The sequence below is a fragment of the Ylistrum balloti genome, unplaced genomic scaffold, assembly GCF_031769215.1.
Source record: "Ylistrum balloti isolate Yb309-2 unplaced genomic scaffold, AGI_CSIRO_Ybal_v1 Utg369764, whole genome shotgun sequence".
In the NCBI taxonomy this organism is placed as follows: Eukaryota; Metazoa; Mollusca; class Bivalvia; order Pectinida; family Pectinidae; genus Ylistrum; species Ylistrum balloti.
Genome location: NW_026781961.1, coordinates 978,155 through 992,427, shown reverse-complemented (window position 1 = coordinate 992,427; position 14,273 = coordinate 978,155). Strand labels below are relative to the sequence as shown.

The 14,273-nt window shown below is 36.7% G+C and overlaps 1 protein-coding gene across 1 annotated transcript in view; it reads right to left on the bottom strand.

Moving 5' to 3' along the window:
- Positions 1-14,273, bottom strand: part of LOC132543787 (SH3 and multiple ankyrin repeat domains protein 1-like) — a 69,190-nt gene that overhangs the window by 20,798 nt on the left and 34,119 nt on the right. Inside the window, exon 14 of the mRNA XM_060207311.1 lies at positions 4,400-4,473. Coding sequence (XP_060063294.1) covers positions 4,400-4,473 — 74 coding nt within the window. The remainder of the gene's footprint in view (positions 1-4,399; positions 4,474-14,273) is intronic.

Below are 14,273 nucleotides of genomic sequence, written 5' to 3'. Positions count from 1 at the left end.
AGGAGTATTCTGTTAAGAGAATTCCTTATTCATACAGATCTGTTGACATTTATGATGTACTAAAGATTTCTCCTCTGTCTCACGATCAGAGCCAAGATAAGAGGACAGCAGCATTTCTACACAGGTCAAAGTTCACAGTCCTGGCCTTTAACCCTAATTGCCAAGACGTATAACTGTTGTTAAGGTAAATCCAAGATGTTTAACTGTTGTTAAGGTAAACCCAAGATGTTTAACTGTTGTTAAGGTAAACCAAAGATGTTTAACTGTTGTTAAGGTAAACCCAAGATGTTTAACTGTTGTTAAGGATGTTTAAAAGGTAAACCCAAGATGTTTAACTGTTGTTAAGATAATCCAAGATGTTTAACTGTTGTTAAGGTAAACCCAAGATGTTTAACTGTTGTTAAGATAATCCAAGATGTTTAACTGTTGTTAAGGTAAACCCAAGATGTTTAACTGTTGTTAAGATAATCCAAGATGTTTAACTGTTGTTAAGGTAAACCCAAGATGTTTAACTGTTGTTAAGGTAACCCAAGATGTTTAACTGTTGTTAAGATAATCCAAGATGTTTAACTGTTGTTAAGGTAATCCAAGATGTTTAACTGTTGTTAAGGTAACCCAAGATGTTTAACTGTTGTTAAGGTAAACCCAAGATGTTTAACTGTTGTTAAGATAATCCAAGATGTTTAACTGTTGTTAAGGTAAACCCAAGATGTTTAACTGTTGTTAAGATAATCCAAGATGTTTAACTGTTGTTAAGGTAAACCCAAGATGTTTAACTGTTGTTAAGATAATCCAAGATGTTTAACTGTTGTTAAGGTAAACCCAAGATGTTTAACTGTTGTTAAGGTAACCCAAGATGTTTAACTGTTGTTAAGGTAACCCAAGATGTTTAACTGTTGTTAAGGTAACCCAAGATGTTTAACTGTTGTTAAGGTAACCCTGATAATCAAAAAGTTAAACTGTTGCCAAGTTAACCCCCAGATCAGAGAAATGTATTACTGTTGCTAAATTTCGCTGATCTGAGGTAACATCTAACAATAAAGCATCTTATAGTTGCTAAGTCAACCCTGATCACAAATATTCCGGCCAGAATGATCTACAAAAATGTCACATTTCTAACCCCCCCACCCCCCCCCCTAGCTCTATTTTTGACCTTTTTCTGTGCAAACTTGAACAGTAATTTTGTATACTGTAGCCATAATAGTGCAACAATCATCAGAAAAACTTATAAAATAAGACAGAATATTCATCATTTACTGCTTAAACTCAAATTCAATCAACCTACATGGTTTCTTACACACTATAGTCTTGGCAAAATGCATATACAGGGGAGATAACTCAATAAGATTCCATAAATAATAACATCTAAAGGATGTTACCTACATGGTTCATTCAACCATAAATCTCCAACACCAGGGTCTCCTCGATTTTTCAATCTTTTCCATCGAAAACACTTGATGATTTTCCGCTTACAGGCCATCCTATGTCACAATGATACAACCCAGCAGCTAGAGGAATCACAGGTTTTCTCAAGAAAATATGAGTAAATCTTAACACTAGTCATGACTTCACAAAGCCTGAAGTCTGAAAGAGGAATTGATTTAATTGAGGCGTTGCCAACATATGTTTTAAACAGTGGCAACAGCTTGGCATCTTCTTCCTACCCAAACTAAACCCCTGAAATTCTGTGATGGACCCACCTGGATTTTAATGATCATAATGTAGTAGAGTAGTGAGGGGTGGTCAAGGTGAACAAATCAATGAAGGATTTCATACTGATCAGTCAGTGAAACTGGAGGGAGACTAGGGATGTCACCTTGTTATAGATACAGCTGTTCCAACAGGAGGCAACTTTTATATAGAATTATCACACATTAGACCATAACAATTCATGTCACAATTTTGCTGAAGTCTTTCCCCAGGGAAGTATCTAACATAGCTGGTGAAGAAATCCAAATATTTTCTTAGAAATCAGAAACCTTAACAAAAGCCTTTACATATGACATTGATAGATCTGTGACTTAGATCCCAGTGATTAATTAGATATTTAAACAACACATACACTCACCAGATGTCATTACGACACTTGTCTCACTTATATCCTAGTATTACTTATAAAATCCTGTGTTACATGTCAATTTCATGCTTCAAGTTTTTACTTGACAACAACACACTTCACAAATCATTGTTGATGTAGTTACGTATATCATAAAATATTAATCACATATATATATCTATATAGTCCCAAATCTATATAGTCCCATATCCTGTGTGAAGGATACCACTGATACATTGTTACAGGCCCCTGTGTGAAGGATCCCACTGAAACATTGTTACAGGCCCCTGTGTGAAGGATCCCGTAGAAACATTGTTACAGGCCCCTGTGTGAAGGATCCCCCAGAAACATTGTTACAGGCCCTGTGTGAAGGATCCCACTGAAACATTGTTACAGGCCCCTGTGTGAAGGATCCCCCAGAAACATTGTTACAGGCCCCTGTGTGAAGAATCCCGTAGAATTTGTTAGTGGGGCAAACCTTTGATTGCTCCTTAGTACAAAACTTCAAGAATGTTCTACATTTTTGTCTGTAAACACTGATGATATTGTTTAGTCAGGACCAAATGTTGTATCTGAGCTCTTGCTTGTTTTACACTGAAAAGTTTAATAAGTTTAGCACAGGTAAAAAATGTTCACCTGACAAGTGTGAAATAGGTACATGTTCAGGTCAGCTTTTCCCACAAAATCCCTCAGGCTTGTGATTTCGTCACTTAATTCCAGATAAATCAAATGTTTGTGTGCCTTCCATGTTTTACATTTAGATGATCCAGTTGTGTTATTCACCTTCAGTGACACAGGGTAACACTTAGTCCCAATAACAGACCAGCAAAGAAACACAGCTTCCATATTGTGTACTTAACTTACTGAAAAAAATGTCTTCAACAAACAATAAATTACTCAATAATGTATCTAAATCATCAGAAGTAAGCAATGTTCTGTACATGCCTTCTATCTTGTTAAATGACTTATCAGTCAGAGTCAGCTGAATCTGGTGGTGATTCCAGGTCTCTGGACATGAAAGCTAACTAGTAGATATCGGGGGAAGGGGACGACCAAAACCTCAGGTGTACTGTCAACAAAACTAGGATCTTCAATAAACTCAGGCGACTGAACAGCCATTCCTGTCATGTTTCTCCAACACTTGGTGGTGTTCATGGCCAACCTACTGACGTGTAAAATTTGTTGATATGTTTTACCACACTAGGCCAAATTCATTGATCCTGACTTGAACACTTGAGTCTAAGCACACTTCTCCTGTGACCCTTCAGTTATAACAACCAACTCAAAAACACATTCAACAAAACTGATCTTCTTAAAACAAATATCAAAGCCCTGAAAGTCATAAATTTGAATTTTTTACTTCCTAATGTATCACAGGTAGTGTATTTACAATCTGGCCCTAATCACAGCTAAAGAGTGTACAATATTACACAATCTATAAGACAAAGTGGATCACATCATTGACCCTGGTACGTGGTTCACAGTCACCACAGTTCAACAGCAGATTTTAACATTCTGCTCCTGAATTTCTTCTAAATTCAATGCGATATTGAAGTCACAACCTATACAGTATATTGAGGTTGGATAATTTTCAAAATCGGGAAGAAAATGAATCTTTCACATGATATGTGTTATGTTTGAAAGTTAAATGTTTAGATGTAATGTATAAAGATTATAGTCCAATCAGAGATACATACCATGTACAAACATTTATTATCAGATTCTCCTGTACTGGAGGGAAAGAGATGTGCTGCTATCTCAAGTAGGGTCACAGTGTCATCCTTGCAAAAACAATATCTATTGGTCTGTTATTTTAACATTCTTGTTGTTGCAGGTTTAAATCTATCAAATGTAAACCGATCGAATACCCTGGCCAACTATTCAGGTACTAACTGACCCACACCAGAACTTACACAGAGAAATATATAAAGTTTAAACCATGATGTACGAGACCCAAACTGTCAGGACTATATCTAAAAAAACCATCAAAAATATAGGAAATTAAATCATGCTTTGAACCATCAAAAAATACCCTAAATCCTAACACCGAATGTAATTCCTACTGACAAAGCTTTAAGAACCATCCTGACACCACCTACCACACAAGGCTTGATGACGTACGCCCATAATACCCAGATGTAACAACATGGTCCTTGACCGAATGGATGTTTGACCAAACCCAGTCATAAATGTTGATAGCACAACTTCTCTACTTCAAGTATACTTCAGCTTAACTTCATTCAGCAAAGTTCATGGCTCTATAGAAATAACCAGTATATATGTCTAAAGTCTATCCTAGTAATGTAAGGCTCAACATCTGTACATTTTCCGTGGTTTACTTACATTTTGCTCCTCGTAGAACAAAGCCATATCCCTCAGGTCCACGCTGCAGTACAACTGTTCGTGCCGAATAGGAACTGTAATAAAGCAGTCAAACGTTACTACAACATTCATCAATATATTGTGTTGTACGATTCATAAAATCTATCAACATTACTAAAACATTCACAAATCTGAGACCGATTCACATAAAATTAGAAATTGTGATCAAAATACTACAATCTTAAGTCTCTGACAGACTGGGGATGGACATGACACCTAAGAACACTGATGACTGTCGATGACAAAACACTTAGAGGAAGACTGATGTAGACAACTTGGAACCAATAAAACCAAGAGGTTATAGAGATTTTACCATGACATTTTGGGTTTGATTCTTTGACCATACATGTCTATGGGTTCACTCACACACCAATTATGATTCTGTTCATGTTTACAAAAGTCTTTCTTTCAGTCAACAAATTTAACTTGTATAAGTTTGCAGATAAAACATATCTCATCATCACAGAACAGTTTCAAGCTGCTTCAAATCAAATGTACCATGAAGCATCTGAGAAATTGTTGTTCATGTCTTGAACGACATCATAACATATATAAAGGTCAGAGTATTGGATTTCCAATACAACTTCAGAAGGCAGAGCTACCTGTAGTGGGACAGGTAAACACACCCTACTGTGTCTATACCTCTGCAGTGTCTTTACGTACAATGTGATTCATCATTGCTCTATGTAGACTATTTTTCCATGCAGACAAATGTTCTCATTCATCTCCAGACTGTTATTATAAATTGTTACCTGTTAACTCCTGACACAATCAAATATACACATTACCAGTGTACACAGATGGAGTTCAAAACGATAACAAAAAAGGTTTTGGAGCCTTTATCATATTTAAGTTGTTTTATTTTTATAGATTTAAAGATTTATGAAGTCATGCAAATATCTTCTTTTGTAAAGCAAAATGTTTGTCCCACCTGAAGCAGATCAACTGATGTGTATCTCACCTGAAGCAGGTAAACCTGATGTGTGACAGATACATACTGTAGGTAGATGGAGACATCAAGTGTTATCTTCTCACACAAAAGAAACACAAATCTACATATATTTCCATCAATCTACAATAACTTTATATATAGACCTGCATGCTCAGAGATACCTGGATTTTCCAGCCAGGACCACAGACACGTTCAATAGAGACATTAACCTTAAGAGTAGCAATGCTGACCTCCAGCACCCATTGGAAGTCTTACCAAGGACTTCATTGATCAGGATCACTTTATTGATGTCAGCTTAATGTTTTAGTCTATCTATAGCTGTAGTGTTATTATATCAATTTTTTAGTCTACCTAGCTGTACAAATAGTGTTATAATATTAATCACAAAAGAATAGAAAATGTTTATAAAGCACTCCCATCCAAATAACTGCCACTGTTTGATATAGTTCTAGATATAGTTTAAAGTGATCTTAAAAACTGGAACCATCAACACAAGCTCATTTGAGGTTTCTCATAACACTAGAGAGATGACTTTGGTTGATAACTTTCTATAAATAGCATTAGTGACCTTGAACTTAGAACCTGGAAATACAATTTCATACAAGAGTTCTATATATAAACTTTCTTAAAGTTAACATATAATTTGATCATGATTCTTTCTGAAATAAAGCTGCTAGATTGAAGTGTCTTGATGGATAGATGAACTTCTTTAAATACTTATTGTGACCTTGACCCTCGAGTCCTGGAACAAAAAACTCAAACTCCTAATAGAATTAAAATAAAGCTGTTAGAGTGATGACCCAAAGGTTAGTGACCGTCACAGGCGATAAGTGCTGTACTCTAAACTACATATATGCTACGGACAAAGTTGCCATTCTTAAAAGTAACATGGAAACAATACCTGCAACCAAAATATCCCAGAATAAAGGCTGATCAGCCAACCTAGCTACACAGGTATGGTATATACATATCATACATATCTATAAATAATACACACAAGTCATCAATAGATAATGGTGTTTGAGTCACCACCCAACTCATTTTAAACACCATCAGCATATTCCCACCCAACTCATTTTAAACACCATCAGCATATTCCCTCCCAACTCATTTTAAACACCATCAGCATATTCCCCCCCAACTCATTTTAAACACCATCAGCATATTCCCTCCCAACTCAATTTAAACACCATCAGCATATTCCCTCCCAACTCATTTTAAACATCATCAGCATATTCCCTCCCAACTCATTTTAACATCATCAGCATATTCCCTCCCAACTCATTTTAAACATCATCAGCATATTCCCTCCCAACTCATTTTAACATCATCAGCATATTCCCTCCCAACTCATTTTAAACATCATCAGCATATTCCCTCCCAACTCATTTTAACATCATCAGCATATTCCCTCCCAACTCATTTTAAACATCATCAGCATATTCCCTCCCAACTCATTTTAACATCATCAGCATATTCCCTCCCAACTCATTTTAAACATCATCAGCATATTCCCTCCCAACTCATTTTAAACATCATCAGCATATTCCCTCCCAACTCATTTTAACATCATCAGCATATTCCCTCCCAACTCATTTTAAACATCATCAGCATATTCCCTCCCAACTCATTTTAACATCATCAGCATATTCCCTCCCAACTCATTTTAAACATCATCAGCATATTCCCTCCCAACTCATTTTAACATCATCAGCATATTCCCTCCCAACTCATTTTAAACATCATCAGCATATTCCCTCCCAACTCATTTTAACATCATCAGCATATTCCCTCCCAACTCATTTTAAACATCATCAGCATATTCCCTCCCAACTCATTTTAACATCATCAGCATATTCCCTCCCAACTCATTTTAAACATCATCAGCATATTCCCTCCCAACTCATTTTAAACATCATCAGCATATTCCCTCCCAACTCATTTTAACATCATCAGCATATTCCCTCCCAACTCATTTTAAACATCATCAGCATATTCCCTCCCAACTCATTTTAACATCATCAGCATATTCCCTCCCAACTCATTTTAAACATCATCAGCATATTCCCTCCCAACTCATTTTAAACATCATCAGCATATTCCCCCCAAACTCATCATAAAACTTATTCAATGTTGCGCCAATATTTTATGTACCACAACTTACATATTTTTCTTAGAAAACTTTCGTGACAGCATTCTATGACACTAGTATGTCCAGGTGTGTCTACAAAGTTACTGTCCTCAGTATTCCACAGAGTCTATATCACAGAATATTACTACAACAGACTTCAGCCTTCAATCACATCTTCAAACAGACAACATATCAGGTAGGATCATTCACGACCTTGACAATATTTACAGGCTGTGTGAGGTTATGTAATTTACATTGCTGACAATTGTAAATCATCAAAGTTATCCATAACAACGTCTTCCCTATGCACCATCCTTCCTAAGGTTAAGGAAGTGAAATTCCAAAAGTTTTCCAATGTAAATTTCCAAGAATGAAGAGATGAAGAGTAGGTGAAGATCCACCCCGATATTGATAACGTTGTATAGCAGTAGTGACAATGATAACACTTCATTAGTATAAGATATGGTATGGACTCGTGACATTGTAATCTAATCTATAACACATAAGCCCTACCGGTACACAGGTGTATACCTTCTCTAGTCTATCATGCACGACTGACAATTAGTTTGGCAATTAGAACACCAGGTCAGAGGAAAATTGATCGGATGAGAAAATTTAGTGGAGATTCTGATAGATCACGACACAATGAAATGCACTTGAAAACCACCATTAAATATATACAAGATTTCTGTAGGAAAGACAGTATTTGGTGTTCTGTATGTATTGTGGAGAGGTTACTGATATGACAGCTTATTTCTGGTGTCTGTAGGAAAGACAGTATTTGGTGTTCTGTATGTATTGTGGAGAGGTTACTGATATGACAGCTTATTTCTGGTGTCTGTAGGAAAGACAGTATTTGGTGTTCTGTATGTATTGTGGAGAGGTTACTGATATGACAGCTTATTTCTGGTGTCTGTAGGAAAGACAGTATTTGGTGTTCTGTATGTATTGTGGAGAGGTTACTGATATGACAGCTTATTTCTGGTGTCTGTAGGAAAGACAGTATTTGGTGTTCTGTATGTATTGTGGAGAGGTTACTGATATGACAGCTTATTTCTGGTGTCTGTAGGAAAGACAGTATTGGTGTTCTGTATGTGTCTGTAGGAAAGACAGTATTTGGTGTTCTGTATGTATTGTGGAGAGGTTACTGATATGACAGCTTATTTCTGGTGTCTGTAGGAAAGACAGTATTTGGTGTTCTGTATGTATTGTGGAGAGGTTACTGATATGACAGCTTATTTCTGGTGTCTGTAGGAAAGACAGTATTTGGTGTTCTGTATGTATTGTGGAGAGGTTACTGATATGACAGCTTATTTCTGGTGTCTGTAGGAAAGACAGTATTTGGTGTTCTGTATGTATTGTGGAGAGGTTACTGATATGACAGCTTATTTCTGGTGTCTGTAGGAAAGACAGTATTTGGTGTTCTGTATGTATTGTGGAGAGGTTACTGATATGACAGCTTATTTCTGGTGTCTGTAGGAAAGACAGTATTTGGTGTTCTGTATGTATTGTGGAGAGGTTACTGATATGACAGCTTATTTCTGGTGTCTGTAGGAAAGACAGTATTTGGTGTTCTGTATGTATTGTGGAGAGGTTACTGATATGACAGCTTATTTCTGGTGTCTGTAGGAAAGACAGTATTTGGTGTTCTGTATGTATTGTGGAGAGGTTACTGATATGACAGCTTATTTCTGGTGTCTGTAGGAAAGACAGTATTTGGTGTTCTGTATGTATTGTGGAGAGGTTACTGATATGACAGCTTATTTCTGGTGTCTGTAGGAAAGACAGTATTTGGTGTTCTGTATGTATTGTGGAGAGGTTACTGATATGACAGGTTATTTCTGGTGTCTGTAGGAAAGACAGTATTTGGTGTTCTGTATGTATTGTGGAGAGGTTACTGATATGACAGCTTATTTCTGGTGTCTGTAGGAAAGACAGTATTTGGTGTTCTGTATGTATTGTGGAGAGGTTACTGATATGACAGCTTATTTCTGGTGTCTGTAGGAAAGACAGTATTTGGTGTTCTATATGTATTGTGGAGAGGTTACTGATATGACAGCTTATTTCTGGTGTCTATGTTCATATGTAGTCAATTTTATTTGTATTCATTGTTTTCATGATAAACGCCCTTTGTACAAGACATTTTTAAACATATGTACGCCATGAAAACACAAAAAGTTCAACAATAACTAAGTAACACCTCTTTCATCTTTTTTTCTTTATATGTGTTTGTGTTCACAAGTATCTTTTGTTTTCCTTGTCATGTTTAAAAAAATACATAAATAAAGTAATTATTTACGTAAGAAGAATTTAGGTCATTCAATGTAAGGAATTTCTTCATCAAGTCGAGGGTGAGTCAATGTAAAAAAGAGGAGTTCCCAGGTTATATAGGCAGGACATCAGAGAATGGTCTATTGATCCAGAAAATTACAGGATCACCTGTAAAAAGTCGGAGTCACTGCAGAAATATAATGGTAACATCTATATCCAGTGATATTATCTCTGTTTCTACCGGAAACCACTTCCCCCGAGTATGGTGAGTGGTGTCAGAGTGACAATAGCCTTCTTTACCTGATTACAAACAACCAACGACAAAACCTTAAAATACTTATCTATTGCTAATATAATATCACCATATACATAATGAAATCAGAAATATATTTTTTTTTACACATTTTTAGCTTTTTTGCCTCGCTTGTCTGTCCAATTCAATTTTCAAAGATGCTGGAACTTGCTGGAGTGGTTCAGTTTTTATGTTCATCAAAGACTGTAGAGAATCATTCTGAAATTCACAGCTGAATCACCAGACTGTATGTTAAAACGTTTGATCAGAGTTGTTATTAATGGGGAACGAAAATATCACACTTATCAAAATAAAAAAAACCCAACTTTACAGAGGAACATTTTATTGCAAGGCCCTCCAAAATTCTCCAAAAACAACATAGAATACATTTTCAGTAAAAGAAGGAATCCTATAATATAAAGTGGTGATAACTGTAACACATAAGTAAGACTCACTGATACCCAGTGACACAAATGTTTATCATGGTGGAGCTCGTCTGTGAAATCTGAGTGACTAAACCACAGACCTGTAAGTATCATGATGATAGATGGTTGGTCACGTCATACCTAGAGATATGCAGTACCCGACATATCTGGCACAAGGACATGTAAAATATATACCATGTTATGTATATCTACTGAAACCTTGTAGGGGCTTCTACAATTACAGTAAACTACATCAAACCAGGCAACATCACACAGCCTGGTAGTATATACAGGTAAATCTACCCCCTACAAACCAGCATGTGACATGTACTGGTCACAAAAACAACCCTGACTAAGTTACGTACCAAGCATTGTAGTCAGATATTATAATAGGGTATTTGTAGAGATTATCGAATGTCATTTTCTGTAAATTTACAATCCCAGAATTTTGCTGTGGGATTAGAAGACCTATAAGTACAGACAACAGTGAAGTTAGATCATGGTGACAGCCTAACAGCTCCCTGGTGCCAGTCAACATCCAAGAACCATTTAGACAGCATGTTTGCTAGTAAATGCTGATTAAAACCAGAGATAGGGTATAGCGATTTTGAAATAAGGAAATCACGCTACCTCTGATAATAAAGTAAGGGAGTGGAGGTCCAATTCACATTTCCATGACAACTTGTCAAGTTATCGTCTTTTTCGTGCAGAAACCAACCCATAATAGGACACAATAAGTCATGACCCAGTGACATCACACAGAAATCACTTATCTGACGTACTGAGTGTAGCTTCCGACCAGTATGACATCATGACAGCAAAACAAACATCAACCGTGGTTCTAACTGACCAGTGTGTATAAGGTGCATACTATTTTGTGACCAGTGTCCAGTGTCATTGTCAACAATGATCAACAAACAGTCTGACAACTTAATTACATGTTCAGTGAAGTCAGAGCATTACATCACAGTAACCAGGAACTAGAGTGATGCCTCATGTACCTGGTCAGTGGTACCTGTCATGGCTCATCAGATACACACTATCACTACCTGGTCTGTATAGGTTGTACACCCCCTAGGCAACTGTGTAGGTAAACTAAGTCATACATAAATATCAGTTCATAATGATTTTGTACCAACATAAAATTGATTTTTACTCATTTTTAATTGTAAAGAGCCTTCTGTATCTATATTTTCAACTTCTATAAGATGAGACCAGCATAAAAAAACATAATGATCAAGTAAGCGTTTTGATAGGATATACAATGTGGTGTTATGTTCTGATAGGATACACAATGTGGTGTTATGAGGATACACAATGTGGTGTTATGTTCTGCTAGGATACACAATGTGGTGTTATGTTCTGATAGGATACACAATGTGGTGTTATGAGGATACACAATGTGGTGTTATGTTCTGCTAGGATACACAATGTGGTGTTATGTTCTGATAGGATACACAATGTGGTGTTATGAGGATACACAATGTGGTGTTATGTTCTGATAGGATACACAATGTGGTGTTATGTTCTGATAGGATACACAATGTGGTGTTATGAGGATACACAATGTGGTGTTATGTTCTGATAGGATACACAATGTGGTGTTATGTTCTCATAGGATACACAATGTGGTGTTATGTTCTGATAGGATACACAATGTAGTGTTATGTTCTGATAGGATACACAATGTAGTGTTATGTTCTGATAGGATACACAATGTAGTGTTATGTTCTGATAGGATACACAATGTGGTGTTATGTTCTGATAGCATAAACAATGTGGTGTTATGTTCTGATAGGATACACAATGTGGTGTTATGAGGATACACAATGTGGTGTTATGTTCTGATAGGATACACAATGTGGTGTTATGTTCTCATAGGATACACAATGTAGTGTTATGTTCTGATAGGATACACAATGTAGTGTTATGTTCTGATAGGATACACAATGTGGTGTTATGTTCTCATAGGATACACAATGTGGTGTTATGTTCTGATAGGATACACAATGTGGTGTTATGTTCTCATAGGATACACAATGTGGTGTTATGTTCTCATAGGATACACAATGTAGTGTTATGTTCTGATAGGATACACAATGTGGTGTTATGTTCTGATAGGATACACAATGTGGTGTTATGTTCTGATAGGATACACAATGTGGTGTTATGTTCTGATAGGATACACAATGTGGTGTTATGTTCTGATAGGATACACAATGTGGTGTTATGTTCTGATAGGATACACAATGTGGTGTTATGTTCTGATAGGATACACAATGTGGTGTTATGTTCTCATAGGATACACAATGTAGTGTTATGTTCTGATAGGATACACAATGTGGTGTTATGTTCTCATAGGATACACAATGTAGTGTTATGTTCTGATAGGATACACAATGTGGTGTTATGTTCTGATAGCATACACAATGTGGTGTTATGTTCTCATAGGATACACAATGTAGTGTTATGTTCTGATAGGATACACAATGTAGTGTTATGTTCTGATAGCATACACAATGTGGTGTTATGTTCTGATAGGATACACAATGTGGTGTTATGTTCTCATAGGATACACAATGTAGTGTTATGTTCATAGGATACACAATGTGGTGTTATGTTCCAAGGATACACAATGTGTGTTATTTCTGATAGGATACACAATGTTGTTATGTTCTGATAGATACACAATGTGGTGTTATGTTCTGATAGGATACACAATGTGGTGTTATGAGGATACAAAAACATATGATCATAGGATACACAATGTTTTGATAGGATATACAATGTGGTGTTATGTTCTGATAGGATACACAATGTGGTGTTATGAGGATACACAATGTGGTGTTATGTTCTGATAGGATACACAATGTGGTGTTATGTTCTCATAGGATACACAATGTAATGTTATGTTCTGATAGGATACACAATGTGGTGTTATGTTCTGATAGGATACACAATGTGGTGTTATGTTTTGATAGGATACACAATGTGGTGTTAAAATGCCCTCTTAGTCCTATGAACAGGTAGGGTCACTCTTAGGTTAAAACATCCTGCCCAAGAACACAACCAAATCAGCACAGACCAATCCGTTCCTCAGCTTCCTGAGAATTCACAGTGTCAAACTAACATTCCAATGACTGAGCTATCATGATGTTTTTACATATATGACTACATATATATGTCACTAGTTGTAAGGCCCTCTAATATGATCAGACAAAGGTAAGGTTATTAGCTGAAAAAAGTCGCAGCAGAGTGATGAAGGATGGAAAACACAATAACAGACAGATGATGGACAGAGAGACCAATGAACAGAGACAGACCAATGGACAGAGAGACAGACCAATGGACAGAGAGACAGACCAATGGACAGAAAGACAGACCAATTGACAGAGACAGACCAATAGACAGAGAGAGGGACAGTGATGAAGGAATGGACAAAGGGACAGAGAGACAGACCAATGGACAAAGGGACAGAGAGACAGACCAATGAACAGAGACAGACCAATGGACAGAGAGACAGACCAATGGACAGAGATACAGACCAATGGACAGAGAGACAGACCAATGGACAGAGATACAGACCAATGGACAAAGGGACAGAGAGATAGATGGACAGAGATGAAGGAATAGATAAAGGGACAAAGAGACAGACCAATGGACAAAGGGACAGAGAGACAGACCAATGAACAGAGACAGACCAATGGACAGAGAGACAGACCAATGGACAGAGATACAGACCAATGGACAAAGGGACAGAGAGA